The following is a 19,236-nucleotide window of genomic DNA, read 5'->3' on the forward strand; positions in this document are numbered from 1 at the left end:
AAATATAACTTCTTGCTTGATCAAATATAATTGATAGTTTAAGAGAATGAATAGTCAATATTACTTCAATAAACCGGCATCAGTTACTCTCTATAGAAGGCATTGACATGCCAGAGGATCGGCAACGTTGTTCTCCTATCTTTCTCCACTGCCATTATAACGTGGACCTCACTATAGACTTAGTGCCGGTTGCACAACAGCCGGTTAAATTTTAACGGTGATCAATTCCATAAGAACCAATCAGAGAAGCCGTCATAAAAAACGCCTTATCTGATTGGCTCTCGTGAAATTAATCGCGGTTAAAATTTAACCGGCTGTTGTGCAACCGGGCCTAAGACGCATAGACTATATACTTATTTCTCACGCTGTTTTACCAAACCATTAGACCAACATTGAAATAACCAATAAGATATCAAATTTCATATTTTCTTGTGTCAGATTTTCAGATTGAGTCTTGATTTTCTTCATCAAGCTGTTAGTCTGATCAGTTAGCCGGACTGGAGACCAAAAATATGGAATTTGATAAATATTTTGGGTTATTTCTGTGTTCGACTTCTCATGGCTTGATCCAACCGTGAGTAATCATCCTTCAGTCAGACAAACGGATCAGTTTGGAGACCGATCTCTACGTATTCTTATGGCAGATTCTCGATCTGTGTAAATATAGTTCAAATTCTAGAAAAATCTTGGGTATAATCTCTCTGTGTAAGTACAGTGAAAATATATTTCCCATGAGTTATAATGGGACTTGTCATACTCGCTCGACACATGTGGGAATAGCCCATTCAAACTCATGGGAAGAATTTTTTTCACTGAGCTGAACGCGGATACTGATACTGAAAATGAATGTGTGAATCCGCCTTCAGTATGGCAATGAACATATTATAATATTCTTAGTTCTGTACTACTATCAAACACGGTAATGATAAAGAACAGTTATTGTCGTACCGGTAAAAATATTTACTAGTAGCAAATTAGATGCACAAAGTATAGTAGGCATTTCTTCCAGATTCTCTTGGAAGAACCACCATCCATTCAATAAAAAGAGTATAGATTAGATGGTCCAGTCATGGAAGAAGTCTAGTTACACACACATCGGTTTTTGGCTACTTTTAAATTCTATGCAAACAGACAAACGTGTGTTCGTGTGTTTGCCAAGTTCCGTTTAATCTGGTAGACTTCATAAGGACGGCAAATAATCGAACGTCCAAAACACGATGTGTGTGCAACTGTCAAATAGATATTGCACAAGGTCTATTGTCAAATAAACCGCGTCCGTAGACAAATAATTATGTGGACAGTAGATAATTTAAAGTCAGTTGAGCATCAGCTATTTGAGCGGTTCAATACTAAACGAAAATATAACATCTATAGTGAAGTCCACGTTATAATGGCAGTGGATGAAGATAGAAGAATAGCGATGCCGATTCTCTGCATCAATAAATTATATTTCTACTCTGTCAAAAACATAATTGGCATCGTTGTGGACCTAGAAAAGGATAGTACCACCGGCTTTGTCGAATGATAGACAAGGATAGCAAAACCAAACTTGATCAAATACTGTCATTATAACGTGGACCTCACTATATAAATTTATCATACTTTAAGCAGTGAGTATAGAATGTAATATTATATTATACTCTCTGACTTTAAGTCTAGTCTATTTACGTAGGTACCCTAGTTACTGAAAGCTTGTAATTCAGTTGCTTGTTCAATGTACTGCTGAGTACAATGGGATACTGAGTTTCAGAATAATATTGAATGTATTTTGTAGAAGAAAGTAGGCCTACTGAAATCTAATTGTCTAGAATAGTATGAACGATCTGCGAATCGAAACCAATGTCTTTATATTTTGTTCAATTCAAAAGATTTAATAATTTGAGAATTTTTTTTTCTGCTAAGTATTATTTTTTTTGTCATCCTTATTTTTAGTGGAAAGGTAGTTTGATCTTATGGATTTTCACAATACCATTAGATCATTTGAAGTGAAAAATATCTACACGATTCTGAAGATCACATAGCTGCATCAAAATAGACCTATGTAACAAGGATAAAATTACCTATATTAATAGCATTTATGTAATTTTTTTATAATTTATTAATAAAGTTCTCAGTATTAAATGAATTTCAACTTATTGGATTTCTTTTCCTCAATATTCCTATATTGTCTTACCACCGCCAACCCCCATCATCGCCTAATATTCAAAGTCACATTTTTCTCACTGTAACAGCAAAACAAGAGTAGGTATAAAAGTTTAGGGCAATTACTTTTTTTTTCCCCAAAGGATTAAAGTGACTTCTTTACTTTCTAAAAGAGGGACAATTATTTTTTATGGGCCAAGCTATTTACAAAAATTAGTACCTTCTATAAAGAACCAATAGGTCTATTTAACTACAGTAGGCTACGTAATCTGAACTAGCCTATATGCGAAGTATCAAAAATATATAGAGTGGATGGAAATAATTATTTGTGCAACTAGTGTGCAAAGTGACAGTTTGCTGCACCGAAAGAAACGTTTACGCACGAACCGTAGGCGAGGGCAGAATGGTTTCTTGAGTGCAGCAGAGGAGCTATGCGCACGTATTTCACATTAAATTTTTCCTACAGTTACCATTGAATATGAAAAGTGGTTGATAATGGGTAAAATGATGGCTGAAATCCGTCAAATATTTGTCTGTATAATTTTGTTATTAATAACAACTTTAATTTATTTTAAACTTAATAATCCAATTGAAAATTAATAATCGATAATTTATTCAAATTAAAAATTAAATTAATCCAATTAATTTGAAAATTTGAATAATTTTGAGTAAATCTTAATTTCTAAATAATTTTTCAACCAATCAATTTATGAATGAAAAAAAAATATATCAAATAATGAATAATTAATAATATTCAAAATGCATAATTTAATGAGTTCTCAGTTTTATTTATTTGAAAATCAGAAAAAAATATAGATAGAACAAATTCGCATTTGAAATACACGCCAAAAATGTCAACAGCTGATTGGGATGGCTGCAAGATAATACGCAAAGTAATACTTTGCGCAATAGAGCGGAAAAGTGATTATTTGCGTTCTGTAATCAGTGCAGGAATGGTCACTTTTCAAGGTAGCTGTAGGAAAAATAATTGGTTTAAGTATATAGGTTAAATATAAATATTGGTTATAGTTGGTTGGCAACATGGTTTAAGTATCCATTATCCCCAGAGATTTTTTGCCAAATTTCGGTGAAATCATTTAGTCTAACATTTTCAAATTCACTCAATCGTATCATTGATCGATTTTAATTGCAAACTTGGCAACCAATTTGTTACTGTTGTTTGTACTTAGTGTTTCCAAAGTTAGCATTTTTCTAGCTTTTGATGGGATTTTTTCTATTTAAAATGAACAGATTTTTTCAGGGTTGATCAGTTTTTCGTTGATTAGGGTTGAAAGGGTTTGTGATTGGTTTTTCTGCTCTAATATCTTCCTCTTTAATAGTGTCTGAAAGGTGTTTGGTGCATCCGTGAAAAACTTATAAACTAATATTAACTATTATTATTCTAGTTGGGAATACAGTACTTTTTTGGAAAACCTCTAGAGGAAAATATATGGTAAGAACTATTTCATTAATCATATTTTTTGTGTTTCTATTCGTCATGCACAGTATTAATAGCATTCAAGTTTTTTTTTATAATTATCTTTATCTCTTATAGTAATACTAAGTAACAACAATTTTGTCTATAAATTGAAACAATATTATTAAAAATTCATAGATCATTGTAACTTGATGATAAACTATTTTGTTGCTGAGACAGAAATTATAATTTGATGAGTACCTATTTATTTGACAGCATCTTCATAGAACACTACTGCAATTCTAGAATACAAAACAGAGTTCTATAGAATACTGTACCTTAAGTCTCCATAAGTGTAGTCCAACAAGAATGATTGTGAATAAAGCAAACAACAAATTATTGTCAACTAGTGTTAAATTTTTTAAAAGTTTTAGACTGTAATAAAACCTTGTTCTGTGTTGTAATTTTCTAAAATTGAACAGTGGTTGATAGTTTTAAATTCTTTTCATTCAGTTTTTTAAAATAACACTTGCACGTATTTAAATAAATAAATATTTCAAATAAATAAATTATGGAGAAATACCATACCACTACACAAGTAGGCTTTTATTATATGGCCATTATTATGGCTACTACTTCAATTAACTACCTACTGTTATCTCATTCTGAACAAAAAGTAGATACGTAGCCTATTAGCCAAATCATAAGCTATTAAAGGTGAGAGAAATTGAGCTACTATTTTTGGATAAACTTTGATTTCCAGGCCTAAATAATGTTTCAAAGAGGAAGAGGTAAAAATATTTTTCTCTCAAATATTTCAACCTATTTGTGTTTCAATGAGTATATTTAATTTAATCCTATCAAATTGGCTATGATAATTATTACAAATTTTGCATTCTCATTAGGCCTTTAATAGATTATAGTCTTTAAAAATATTTATTAAACTAAAAATAATATTTTATTTCAGGATGATCTCAGTGAAGACCAAATTGCCAGTAAGTTGAAGTTATAATTTGAATTTCTACTTAAAATTGACTTCTAAGCAAAGTATTCCATTTTCAAAAAATTCTATGTGAAAATTATAATGAAGCATGGATTAACTTTTCAAAGCTCAACGTTAATATATAACTATTATTTAACGAAAATCCTAAATAAATGCTGCAAATCACCCCGAAGACTTCCTCCCAATTGCCAGTCAGGAATCCCTAATTCCTAAATATGGAAATTCGATGAGAACTACTATCCCGGACTGGCAACTAATTTTTGGATAGTAGTTCTCATCGAATTTCCATCTAGCTGTTAACCCTGTTGTCAATGTCTGCAGTAGCAGAAGTCTTCGGGGTGATTTGCAGCTTTTATTTAGGATTTTCGTTAAATAATAGTTTTTGGAAGTTTTGCATTTCAAGGATAATATAAAAGGAAAAAGAAGCCTCCTTCATACGCCAATATTAGAATAAAAATCAGACTATAGAATTATTCATCATAAATCAGCTGAAAAGTGATTACACAGATGTGTGGAGAAGCCAGTCTATTGCTGCTGTATTTCCATAAGGTCTATAGTTTCAAACAGGTACTTGTGGATGAGAATACTGCGTGAGGTCAACTGTTCACAGAGCTACTAGTTCTATTACTGCAAAATAAATTATTTGTAAGTTGGATATTGATAATCTGGCTATTCTGTATAAACTGGGACAACTTAATTGTACCGTATCCCATTGAATTATTGAATAATGTATAAGAACAGTATTTTATAACATACTGTATAGTCTCTATGAAAATATTTTTTAAATGTATGAATTCAGAGCTACTTACTTGTATTTATAGAATAGAATTATAGCACATTTAAAAATTAATATAATAATAAAACAATTTAATAAAATTTGTATTATTGTTTTACTAGTAGTTCTGTGAACAGTAGACCTCACGCAGTATTCTCATCCACAAGTAGCTAATTGAAACTATAGACCTTATGGAAATACAGCAATAGACTGACTTCTCCACACATCTGTGTAATCACTTGTCAGCTGATTTATGATGAATAATTCTATAGTCTGATTTTTACTCTAATATTGGCGTAGGCCTATGAAGGAGGCTCCTTTTTCCTTTTATATTATCCTTGAAATGCAAAATTTCCAAAAACCTTGTATATACGTCGACGCGCAATTAAAAAAGGAACATACCTGTAAAATTTCATGAAAATCTATTACCGCGTTTCGCCGTAAATGCGCAACATATAAACATTTAAACATTTAAAGAGAAATGCCAAACCGTCGACTTGAATCTTAGACCTCACTTCGCTCGGTCAATTATTTTATTAATTTTAAAGAGTAGGCCTACTATAATTCTATTCTATAAAAGTAATAGGTGCCGTAATAAATTATTATTTTGTAATGGAAGATATATATCAGACACGATTTTGTTTTTCCTAGTGTTGAAAAGAGCATTCGACACTTTTGACCAGGAAGGAAAAGGCTGTATTAGCACGACAATGGTCAGCACTATTCTAGAAATGCTTGACTGCAAAGAGTCTCCTTCTATGTTGGAAAGAATTATTCAAGAAGTTGATGATGGTAAGTTAAGTAGTACTCGTTGATTTTTTCAAATAAACAGACAAAAAGCATTTTTAAAAAGATTGCTGTTTTGTCTCCTTTAAATCCTGATTTGTAAAATTACGATGCGTTTTAGACGAAATAGTTGTTATCGAACATTATTTTTCAGATCTAAATTTATTCTCTATAATATTTCGTAATTAAATTTATCGGTCAACATAAGGTACCAGTTTCCTATCTCCTACACCTTTAAAGTTGAAAAATAGAGTATGTTTATCATACTCAATTTAATATTTCATACTCATATTTCGTATGATTATCAAATTGATTGATTCATACAATAAGTACATCATCAAAATGATAGGGAGAAAAAATAGGGTAACCTTGTGCTATTCCTCTCCCAAATATTATATATCCCGCCTCTTATCCCAATAATAATTATGTATAAGTTAACAACTTCTAACTTAGATTTACTGCCTACACGCACTTGAGATTTACTAACAACAGTCAAGTTATCTTTTTTTTGGCAGTGCATAAGTAAATTCAATTTGCAGTACTATTTTGTAAGCTCAAACTATACAAGACAATTATAAGTACAGTGTTACTCTATGGATGTGAAACTTGGAAAATGACCAAAAAAGAAGAACAACAGCTCATAGTGTTTGAAAATAAAGTGCTGCGAAAGAAATATAGGCCCACGTACGAGCAAGGAGAATGGAGGAGGAAACATAATAAGGAAATCAGAGACCTCTACAATAAACCAGACATTGTAAGTGAAATAAAATGTAGGAGATTACAATGGGCTGGGCACATACTAGGAAAAGAGTACAAGCTGAAACAAGTTTCAACACCCAACCCTTTAGGAAGAAGACCCCGTGGGAGACACAGACAGAGATGGTGACAACAGGTTAAGACTGACATGGAGAGACTTGAAGCGACAGAAAGAGATGCTGAGGAGCGAACTACGTGGAGACAGTTTGGTGCGGCCAAATGTCAACTTAGATATAGATGGCCCTGGGAGTAAGTAAGTATTTTGTATGATGTATTAATTTATACAATTCATGTTTTATTCATTATGTTTGTAACTAATTTTCTTTTGGAAATGAGTTTCAATTTCAATTTTTCCAACTTTCATTTGATTTTCAGCTTATTTTTCATAAGAATTGATCACTCGAGTCCGCCATAAAATTATAAAATTGAGAATTCGAAATGTGAAATATTCCTCCAATTGAATCGGCCTGAGGATAAAAGGAACATGTCAAAATTTTTCTTTTTTTATGGTTGAAATGAGTTGTTCACTGTGAGATACATCGATTGGAGTTGAAAGGGAACATTTCAGCATTCTATTTATACGAGAAACAGATATCGTATTTTTGCTGTACTGGAGTGAAAGGGAAAATTAGCTGTTTGTCAGTTGTGATTTTTATGCTATTATTAGGTTACCTTTGATTCACGCGTTGCTTTGAGCTTAGATTGCTTTCGGTTGAGGGGTTTATTGTAAAAGGTGAAGAGTGATAATTTATAATATCATCATGAGTAATAGGAAGTTAACAAAAAACTCAATTTTAAGGGGTGAATCTTATATTAGTGCTTATACTGGATTAAAATTGTTGTCTTAAAAGAGTTTGCACCCTAATGACAAAAAACAATCTTGAAATTATCAATACTTTTATCTGTATTCAGTTTTTTCTCTCCCCTGAAAAATTCTTATTTTTGACATGTTCCCTTTCTCTTCAGACCGATTCAACTATTATCTCGGTAACAAAGCATTTTTGAACACATATTTACTGGAGCTTTTTTCTTCTCTTTGATGTAAGGAAACATCTCAAGAAGCTTGTCTGTTTATTTAAAGAAATCACCCTATAGTTTATCTAGTAATAAAAACACTTCATTCACATGGGCTACTTTTTAAATTAATAAAACAATATAAAAAATCTTAAAGCACCCTCTATTTTAAAAAAAACTTTAAAATAGTTTAACAACTAGTATCGGTGATCAGCGATGATCCTGACGATGGTGTGATCACCGAAACTAGTTGTTAAACTATTTTAAAGTTTTTAAAAAATAAAGGGTGCATTAAGATTTTTTATATTGTTTTATTAATTTATCTAGTAATGTACAATTGCTACACTCATATGATAAGGCACAACAGGCTTATGCCAAAAACTGACCCTTTTCAATTTTTTCGACAGTCCAAATCAGAATTTAGGTTTAAAATACCATCACTTATTAAATAATAATAGTATTACTAAATAATAATATTATTATTAAATAATAATAATATACTGCAGTTTATTGAGGTATGTCTGACTATTAATATATTTTGTTTATAAGTTTGAATTGATTGTGAATTTTACTATTTTCATGTTGAGGATCCGGTAAACTGGGATTCGAAGATTTTTGTGAACTGGCTGCCAGGTTTATAGTGATTGAAGAAGATGTGGACGACGATGCTATACAAGAGGAGTTGAGGGAAGCATTCCGGTTATATGATAAAGAAGGTGATCTAATATTTTCAAAAAAGGCGAACATTAATCATTTCTAATCAAAATATGTGATTCACAATGAGCTACTTCTATAAGAGCCCCGCTTGAACCTGGCAAATTACAGTAATTAGTTCGTCGTGAGGTTTCATCTGTAGCCTACTTGAACTGTTCCACTGTTGTTTCTTTTAATTATTCTCAAATAATAATTTAAAAAGTGTTGGGCCTACCTTCATTAATATTCTCAAATAATTTCTGATCAGAAGATAACATTCGCCAGATTTACTTCTATAAAAACTTTACTCGAACTTGGAAATATAATAAATTTAATAGTTTGTATGAATAGTTATATAGTTATATATTTAATAGTTTTGATGGTAGAATAAATAGTTATATCCTTTGAAACCGGAACAGGTGTGTACGCCTAATCCTTGAAAGAAGAAGAAGAAGAAGAAGAAGAAGAAGAAGAGAAGAAGAAGAAGAAGAAGAATAGGAAGAAGAAGAAGAAGAAGAAGTTTGTATGATGTCATCTCTACTTGAACTGTTCTACTCACTGTTAGTCTTTTATTTTCTACCTTATTTCAAGTATTAACATATTCATTCATGAAGAACTTTTTCGCCACACTGCACAGAAAGCAGCTGTTTTCCAGTCCCTACGTAGATCTGAAAGACATTGTTTGCAGACGACTCTCGTCTCACGTCAGAACAGGTTTCTTTCCGGCCTAGGCCGAAAAATAATTGGACAATTTCCTGATATTCAGATTACCTCAGATTTGCTAGAGCTATCACCTTCCACTTCTGCTTTCGGAAGTGCTTATAGTAAACAACTATACTCATATATATATATATATTATATATATATATATATATATATATATATATATATATATATATATAGTTTATTTTTGTGTGTAGCAAAAAATAGCGTTCGCACCAGGACAAAAATGTTTTTCCGGCTCTCAATCTTTTCTAGGCCTCGTACTTGAAAACCAATTTCGAGCCGGAAAAATCTCATTTTCTGCTCTAGGTGCGAAATATACTATTAAAATGTGTAGATTTCTAAAATATGCTGCCTTTCAACTGTTCAAAGAGCGTAGTATAAACTTATCCCTAATGATACTATCATTTGTTTCAAGTATATTAATCAATTCTCCAATTTCAATTAAGGTAACTAAGCTTCAACCCAATATATGAAGTAAATTAGTGTTTTGCTCACAACTTATAATAACTTGAAAGAAGTTGCATTAATTGGTATTCTACGGCGAGGAAGAACATTCGAATGGATCTCTCTGCCAATAAAAGCCATAACAATGATATTGATAATATTCTCTATGATTAATTTAAGAGAATCATTATTTTTTTAGGAAACGGATACATCACTACTGACGTTCTAAGAGAAATTCTGGTGGAATTAGAACCTAACATATCTCCCGCTGATTTGGATGCCATGATTGAGAAATCGACTCTGATGGTTCAGGAACGGTCGATTTTGAAGGTGGATAATCATCTATTCTAATCTGATTGTATAGGATAAGATCAAATCATGGTACCTTATTGGTACAACTGAGAACCGAGAGAAGAAATCAAGGTAGAAGCTAGAAGGTATATTATCAATGAACCAATATACAGTATATATAGTATATTACAAGCCAATATATACTATATTACAAGCTACAGCACTCGAGACTCAATGTAATAATTGGAATATGATGTAAAAGTGACATTGTAATTTTGTAGTTCACTTTGTATTCTTGTTAGTATCGTCATTTTCAATGAGATATTTTCTATTTTGACGTTTTTATTGAATTTTGTTAACGATGTCTTACATTTTTGGGGAGTCCGGTCTCACAAGGTGTCAAACTATCAAACTATATTTTCAATAAATGTTCTATCAATAAAATGAATCTTGAATGCAGTAGATCTTGGAAGAAATATCATATATATTATGCTGTATTTTTGTGAAATGAAGCGAAAAGTAGCTTGCTTCATGAATTATGCATTCATTTATACCAGACCTGATAAGATAGTAGGTCTACTTATGATTAAAGGTTTTATCAAAGCTTCAAAGGTTTCATCAAAAGACTTTTCATTTCAGAATTCATGGAGGTGATGACTGGAGAATAAGTAAATATAAAATGAGCTCTCTTTCACTGCAAATCATTCTTCAAACATGGTTAAATTATAAATTGATTTGAAGCAGTTTTGGACGATTGCCAGTAGTATCCAACCATATTGTATTGTCTATATTGAATAAATATATAAATTTATACAGGATATAATTATAAAAATGTAATCAAAGCATTAAAATTGTTGCGAATAAATTTATATTGTATTGAATTGAATAAATATAAGAATGTCCATGAACTCTTTTTGTATTCTTTCACCTTCTAACCTTGGTGATTTTTTAATGTTTCATAAGAATTATATTGTACGGTATGCCTTTATCAAAAAGCGTGTATTAAATTATGTCAAGTCGTAGTTACATGAAAACTCAATTATTAATAATTTAATAAAAAAGTTATATATATAAAAAAATATATAAATATAATATATAAAAAAAAATCTTATAAAGTTCACTCTATGAACAGAGAACAGAGATGTTACCGTATATGGTCTGATACAACATAGGCCTAGGCCTAGGTGTCTATCATTCATCAATACACAGTGTTTGTAATCTTATCACTAAAAATAATAGGTATTTGAGTGATCCGTGGTCTAGTGGATAGAGTGCTTGCGTAGCAGCATAGAGATCCCGGGCTCGAACCCCTCTCATTACCAAAAGTTTTTTAACCAGATCACTCCCGTGTTATCGGATGGGCACGTTAAACTGTCGGTCCCGGCTGAAGTATGACAGTCGTGAGGTCCATTGACGGCTTAAATTATATATTCAGGCGGTGGAACATTCCCGAAAGGGAACTCCCCACCAACAAAAGCCATACGAATTTATTTTTATAGGTATTTGAAATGCTCATAACTAAGCAGGCTGATAGAACATGAATATTATATTTCAAATATATTTTCTGAGTGACATTTTTTAATGGGATATCTAATCTTACTAGAGTTTTGCACGGTCCATAGAAATTGATCTGAAAAAGCAAACAATTTTAAAGTAGCATGGGACAAAAGAGTAGTTTTAAATAGAACATGAGACAATAATGTTTTGAAAAGTTAGGTATGAAAATAGACTTTTTTCAGTACCTAAATTAGTGAATGAAAATGAATGTGTCGATTTGACGAACACAGTTGATGAGTTTGTTTAAATAATAGCGGGTAAAATATGTAACTGTCTACCAACCTATCATCTGCAGCAATCATACTGTATCTTTCTGGATAATCTAATGTTTGAATTGCTTTCACATTTTGTTTGAATATATAAACTTTAAAGTTTTTAAAAATATTTTCAAATTTTATAGATAGCATTATTCAATTGCCAATTTGAATTCATATTATCACCAGTCGGTCAGCTCTCAGCTGTTTTTGTTAGATGCGCCCAGAAACAGCTGTTGCCGACAGTCGCCATAGTATAATTGCAGAACAGTCTGCAATTTAGGCTAGATTATTGTTTTGTTGTTAATTTAGACCTCAGTTGTGTGCAAAAATGGCAGCGACCGTCAAATTATTCAATCTAGTTAGATCAAATATGTCGGCAAACAAACTGACCTACGGCTTGTTGGCTCCAATGCAAGTTAGAAGCAAATATTATTGTATTTCGGAAGCTGACCCCAGTATGCAGTTGAAGGACATGAGCGAACGCGCCGTTCACATTATGTTTTGGACGGAGCTGATGCGCGGACTGGGAATCACATTGGCCAATCTATTCAAGGAGCCGGCGACCATCAACTATCCGTTTGAGAAAGGACCTCTGAGCCCCAGGTTCCGTGGCGAGCACGCGTTGAGACGCTACCCATCAGGAGAGGAGAGATGTATTGCCTGCAAGCTTTGCGAAGCAATTTGCCCGGCTCAGGCAATTACAATCGAAGCTGAGGAGCGTGAGGACGGAAGTCGACGAACCACAAGGTATGACATTGATATGACCAAGTGTATTTACTGTGGATTTTGTCAGGAGGCATGTCCCGTCGACGCCATTGTCGAAGGACCTAACTTTGAGTTCTCGACCGAATCGCGTGAGGAATTGCTCTACAACAAGGAGAAACTGCTGAACAATGGCGACAAATGGGAGTCCGAAATAGCTAGCAACATATACGCAGATCACCTCTACCGATAACTCTAGAAAACTATTGCTGTAGTCAACTACAATTTCATTGTTAATGCTCCTCTCCATCGAGGAATCATGTCTCTCAGATGTTGATTGGATGAGTCGTGATTCTTGCAAATTAACTCTATGTATAGCAGAAATGTTCTAAAGTTATTATAAATAAATTGAAATAGAAAACAATGTTCTATCAATCATTTCAGTTTGAAGTTTTTGCCAGTCTTGAAGTATTGTTCATAAGGTTTCTATGAGTTTCAAGAGTCTCAGGCCAAATACACACAGAATGGACGTCGGGCAGTAATACAGTGCGGACTTTAGTCCCTTCAACGTCTCTTCTATGTAAAAATATTATCCAATGCTCACAGAAGAGACGTGAGCCATAATATTTTATATAGGAGAAACACACAAGGAAAAGGCAAAAGCAATAGGCCTACATCTCTCATACAATGCTCACAGAATGAGACGTCACATGTGAATCACATTTCTTCTTGAGCATTGGATCACATTTTTACATAGGAGAGATTATGAAGGAAAGTCTCTGCACGACGTCCGTTCTGTGTGAATTGGGCCTTAGGCTTTAATTAATTACATTCAGTAGCCAGTTTCCAAAGAGCTTTGGCGGCCGACTGTAAAGTACGCTGGACCATCTAAATATTTATACAATAATACATAGATTACAATATCATTCTCAACTATGAATGATTGGGAAAGGAACAACAGGCCCTAGGATCCGAGTGAGACACCAGCGGCCCGCCAAAATCTCTGGCGACCCTAGTCTAATGAGCTCAATAAGAACTGATTTCTTCCCCGACTCGCTCGGATACTTGACAACCAACTGATGGTCGAGACTGGTGGCTGAATGTAATACGAGCCTTAGGGCGTGATTGACGAATTAAAATTATACAAAGATAGATAAATAAATAGATTACGAAAGACAAATGAGCACTAACCTAGAGCTCATGTGTGCATCACATTTGCATCAACTACTAAAAGTCAATTTTGAAGTTATTACAGGTCTCTTCACACGTAGCGTAGCTAGAAATACGTCTTCGGAAGACGTATCCCTACTATATCCCAATGCTAATCAATCTGTAAATTTTTGGCTATGGAAAGGCTATGTCTTTCTAGCTACGCTACGCTATACTCCGTACAAAATCACTTCAGACTTGGAGGAATATGTGGCGCAGAGAAACTGAGGGAGATCAGCCAATTACAGTGATGGATAGTCATAGGTGGAAGCGCAGTTGCCAATTTGTCAATTAGAATCAGTCGAGTCAGTGCTTGAAGAGAGAAAACTTCGTAAGTTTAACATGAGCGCTTGAATACTCACTAGAAATTAGAGAACGCTGGCCGGTTAAAAAAGGTAACATCGCCGCCGTTGTATCCCTACCGCTCTATGCTTTCTCTGCTGAGTATAGGTGTACAGAGTATAGGTGTGAATAGACTTTTAGGGTTAGTAGAGCAGCTAACTTCAAGTAGCCACCCTTCCAACAAGGGTACAGAGAGCACGCTACTTATCTGAACGATTAGATATCCTTACCATTGGTTCAAGCACTTGGTGCTTCTGTGGTTGTGATGGTTCCATTAGACACTCATATGATATTTGTTAACAACTCATATCTTGACATGGGTTCGATAGGGAATCGAATATTTGATAAAAGTTGGTCACTAGAATATATTTTATGACTGTTTAATGGGACCCCAATAACGAATAGCGCTGTATCGTGAAGCATTATGAATTATGCCAAGCACAAATTCTGAACCAAATATTTCATCAGAATCTGAGATTCTCGTTCAACACTTGAAATATTTAAAACCACTTGATTCTGTTTCAATCCTAAGGGACAAAAGATAGTGGAGCGGCTAAGGTAGAGTATAGCAAAGAAGGTAGTTGAGACTGTTGAAAATTAATGTATGAATATTCAAGAACGTCAGAACAAAGCGCGAAGGTAGAATGAAGCAGAGACATTTAGATACATGCGTTATTTAAACACTCTCAGCTGCCTTCTTTGTATACACTCTACCTTCTCCGTTCCACTATATTTTGATCCTTAGGAATTCTTCACCTCATTGAAGATTATTATCATAATATTCTTGAAGATTTTTATTATAAAAAATAGTATGCTTAGTGGCTACCCACGATGTAAACTAAGCTTTATGATGGTACTTAGTGCCTTCTGGGTCACTCTGTATACTGAATAATTATCGTGAGGTATAATTTAATATAAGGCTAGGCGCACACCAGTTAGACAAGACATGATCAGACACGTTTAGTCACAATACTTCACATTGCTCACATGTATAATAATTATACATTTATTGTAATGACATCAGTGTGAGTTGCGCTTTAGCAATAATGAGAAGTATTGTGACTAAACGTGTCTGATAATTTCTTGTCTTTTCTTGACTAACTGGTGTGGGCCTAGCTTTAGGCTTCTTCTAAAAAGGCTGCAGTATTAGGCTAGGCACACACCAGTTAGTCAAGACAAGACATGATCAAACACGTTCAGTCACAATACTTCACATAGTTGCTTATGAAGACATGTCTAATTGCAATGACTAATCAGTGTGTGTTGCGTCATGTTAAGTATTGTATCTGATCATGTCTTGTCTTGTCTTGACTAACTGGTGTGTGCCTAGCCTAATACTGCAGCCTTTTTAGAAGAAGTGACCGTGCTACATCTGAACTTGACTGCTGCCAAGTTATTTTGAATTGAATTGAAAATAAAAAATTGAATTTAAATTTGAATCGTGACATAAGTCAAATTTAAAAAAGCACCCATTTCAATGGAAACATTGTTAGGTGTACCAAAATTATTCTAGTGAATTTAATCATTCTGGAAAACATTTTGTATTATTTAGGTAAGGTAACTCACTTATTTTATTTTTTGTAAGCTTTGCTGCTCCTGGAGTTTTCTAATTAAAAAATTATACACGACTTATTAAAAAATATATAAATAGGTACTGATTGATATACGATTCTAAAAATCATGCGAAATTTCTCCGTTGGTATAGCTGTAACACACCACAATAGGGGTGTCTGATAAGTAACTCACTATTTTTATACAGCTATAATTTCTTTATTTATGAACTAATTTTGTTAAAACTACATTTGTTAGATAGAGCACTCATGGGGTCTTGTTTAACACCAATTTCATTTGTTTCAGTTTAAAAATGCCCCCCTCTCTTGACTGTGGAAGAACGAGCCGAAATAGCAGCTCGTTATGTGGTCTGAGGATCTGTGGTGCAAGTACAAATATGGTGGAGGGCTGAACGAGAGATCCATGCAAAACTGGATGCAATAACTGTTAAAAATTTCCATTCCAAATTACTAACAACAGGTAGTGTCGCAGATGCAAGACGATCAGGAAGACCATCAACGTCAAGGACAGCAGAGAATATTGACAGAGTTCGTGAAATGTTCATGAGGAGCCTTAAGAAATGACTGCGTCAAGGATCTCGTGAAAGTGGTCTTTCACGTTACTCTGTTGCAAAGATTCTTAAGAAAGATCTCAATGTTTTTGCATCCAGTGTTGCATGGATCTCTCGTTCAGCCCTCCACCACCTTTGTACTCGCACCACAGATCCCCAGAACTCATAACGAGCTGCTATTTTGGCTAGTTCTTCCACAGTCAAGGGAGGGGGCATTTTTAAACTGAAACAAATTGAAATTGCTGTTAAACACAACCTCAAGGAGTGCTCTATTAACAAATTTAGTTCTAACAAAATTGGTTCATAAATAAAGAAATTATAGCTGTATAAAAATAGGGAGTGACTTAACAGACATCCTGTAGATTATACACATAACATTAAAAAGGTGGGTGTGCAATAAAATCAAAATACAAAATGTAGGTAATCACAAATACAGCATTTATTCCACTTTGGTTGCCTTATCTTAACAATCAATTGATACAATACAGGTAGGTACACAGCCAAACTCCATAAAATAATAACACGCTATCACTGGGCTGAAGATAAATATTTCATAAAAACAAAAATAATACACAATTTATATACACAAACATAATAATTATTATATAACAAAATAATTTGCTCTGGAAATCTACGAGGGAATATCTTTACAATACATTGAACATTTATCTGCCACTTGAATATAATACATAGGTTCATGAGAATCAAACCTAAAGAAAAATATGCAATATTCTTAACATCTACTACACGGCTAACATTTAAGGAGAATTACAATTTTGATTTCAAGAGAAATGTATTTGGAGGCAGCTATACTGTATACATGGATCACATTTATTATGATAAATAAATGTTGATAAACAGAATAGTAGTTTGAATTTAAATAATTTCCAATAGATAAAGTATTATTGTTGTCTATCATTGATATAGACAGCTTCCCTTGAACTAAGTGATGAATTTATGTAGAGATGCTACATAAAAATGTGATGTTAATAGGCCTATAATAAAGAGTTGCAACATTTTTATTTCAAATAATAAATTGATCAGGATTATTGATCAAGAGACTAGATTTAAGCAAGAAAAATAGATAACAGAAAGGTAATATCATAGGAAAAGTAACTAATAGATAGACTTTAGTAGGTATTAAAAAATAATATTCAGATTATTAGCTGAAATATTGATCACAGCTCAAAATGACATACTAAAACGATTCCAAAACGATTTACCATTTCATAATTAGCTACACTAATTTGATTGAAGCTAACAGGCCGATAAATGCTTGAAGTTCATAATTATGATTAAATAGACAGCAAGTCTTTAACGAGCCTTAAAATATCATCAACATTTGAAAAGAATGTTAACAACATGAAATGCTCATCATAAAAATATTATTAATGAATATTTTAAGGCTGGTTGAGACTCATCATTTATTCAGTCATTTTTTTTTACTTTTTGTTCTGTTCATCTTGAAGTTTATATAAATAATTTATCGGGTTATGGTTAACTTATGGTAGAAAAATACTTATGAATTACATATACAAAAATAGAATACACTTTTTATAACCAACAGAATGTTTCTCAAAGTCTTGTACATATATATACTCACAAAACTAAAAGCTATAAAGATATGCCAAACTTACATAAACTCATGAAATACTATTTAATTATTGATATGGATAAATCACACTAGAACATTCTATTTCCCTAAAATTTGTTATAATTTATTGTGATATCAATATTTTTTTTCATAACGGAGTAAGCCTAATAAATACATGGGGTATTGTATATCAACCATTTTAAATGATAGGAAAAATGTCTAATTTAGTAAATGTCAAAAATCACTTCGAAATTACAGTTCTAACTTTAAAATTTATTTATTTTTCTACTTGAATAGCTACACTAGATTCAATTCAATAGATACGGTAACTTAAGAAAATTAGAAAAGAAAATAATTAAAAAATTATTAAAAATGAGTTGGGCTACCACAAGAAATGATTACCTCTAGCCTACAACTGTATTTGAAAAACTTAAAAATTACAAATACATTTTTATTTTATTGTTGTACAATACAATGGGATAACTAAATCTGAGTGCCGGTTGCACAAAAGCCGGTTAAATTTTAACCGTGATTAATTTCACGAGAACCAATCAGAGAAGGCCTTTTTTATAAGACGGCTTCTCTGATTGGTTCTCGTAAAATTAATCACGGTTAAATTTAACCGACTTCTGTGCAACAGGGCTTAATCATCTTACTTTCAGTGCAGTATACGATATAATCAATTGGTAATAAAAAATTCAATTGTTTACTATTTAAATTAACCGGGATTTTCCATTAATTTTGCGAGTATGACAGTTAATAGTATCAGAACTATGCGAAACATTCTGTCCATAAATTCAATATCATTACAGTATTGTCTAAACTCTAAAATAATTTGAGTATTTGAAAATAAAATAAATAATGACTCGAAAGGTAACATAGCTTATGCAATAACTAACGAACAATTGATCGCTTCGACTAAAAACAAATACTGTTCAAAATTATTGAATAAGTTAATAATGAAGTTCTAGGTGAATAGACGAAACATGTAGGATAATTATCGAGTTTTGAAATCGAAGAGCTCCCTTTTGAATACAAAATCATACGATGATGACGTTACCCTACTCTTGTGCTACCAAGGATTCATTTTAGTTTATTGTTCATCACGGTCGATTGACTAGGGAATGTCTGGGGGATTGACTAGGGGTGACCAAAGTATGATCAAATGATCTAGGCGCTTGAACCACAATAGGCCTATCTTGAATTTAAATTGCATTTATTCAAACGCCAATCGATAAATAATTATTATTAAACGATAATGCCCAGTTGAATGCTGTAAACCAACCCGAAGACTTCTGCTACTTTTGGATTTTCGTTTAATAATAGTTATCTCTCTTAAATGCTTGGAAAATTATTCTGAGATTGTATAATAAGTCTTTTCTAATACATAGTACCCCAATTTACAA

The 19,236-nt window shown here is 32.8% G+C and overlaps 2 protein-coding genes across 2 annotated transcripts; both read left to right on the top strand.

Annotated features, from left to right (window-relative positions):
• Nucleotides 1–3,096: 3,096 nt before the first annotated feature.
• On the top strand, nt 3,097–10,949 carry LOC111050146 (troponin C, isoallergen Bla g 6.0201). Its single transcript, XM_039422172.1, is given in 7 exon segments — nt 3,097–3,595; nt 4,527–4,554; nt 5,989–6,129; nt 8,481–8,609; nt 9,956–10,042; nt 10,045–10,086; nt 10,687–10,949. Coding segments are annotated over 7 exon segments (459 nt in total). The 5' UTR covers nt 3,097–3,592; the 3' UTR covers nt 10,716–10,949.
• Nucleotides 10,950–12,079: 1,130 nt separating this feature from the next.
• Nucleotides 12,080–12,987, top strand: LOC111050135 (NADH-ubiquinone oxidoreductase subunit 8). The gene has a single exon (XM_022336400.2). The coding sequence runs from the start codon at nt 12,190–12,192 to the stop codon at nt 12,814–12,816; it is 627 nt and encodes a 208-aa protein (XP_022192092.1). The 5' UTR covers nt 12,080–12,189; the 3' UTR covers nt 12,817–12,987.
• The last annotated feature ends 6,249 nt before the right edge of the window (nt 12,988–19,236 follow it).

This window comes from Nilaparvata lugens, chromosome 2 (genome assembly GCF_014356525.2).
Source record: "Nilaparvata lugens isolate BPH chromosome 2, ASM1435652v1, whole genome shotgun sequence".
In the NCBI taxonomy this organism is placed as follows: Eukaryota; Metazoa; Arthropoda; class Insecta; order Hemiptera; family Delphacidae; genus Nilaparvata; species Nilaparvata lugens.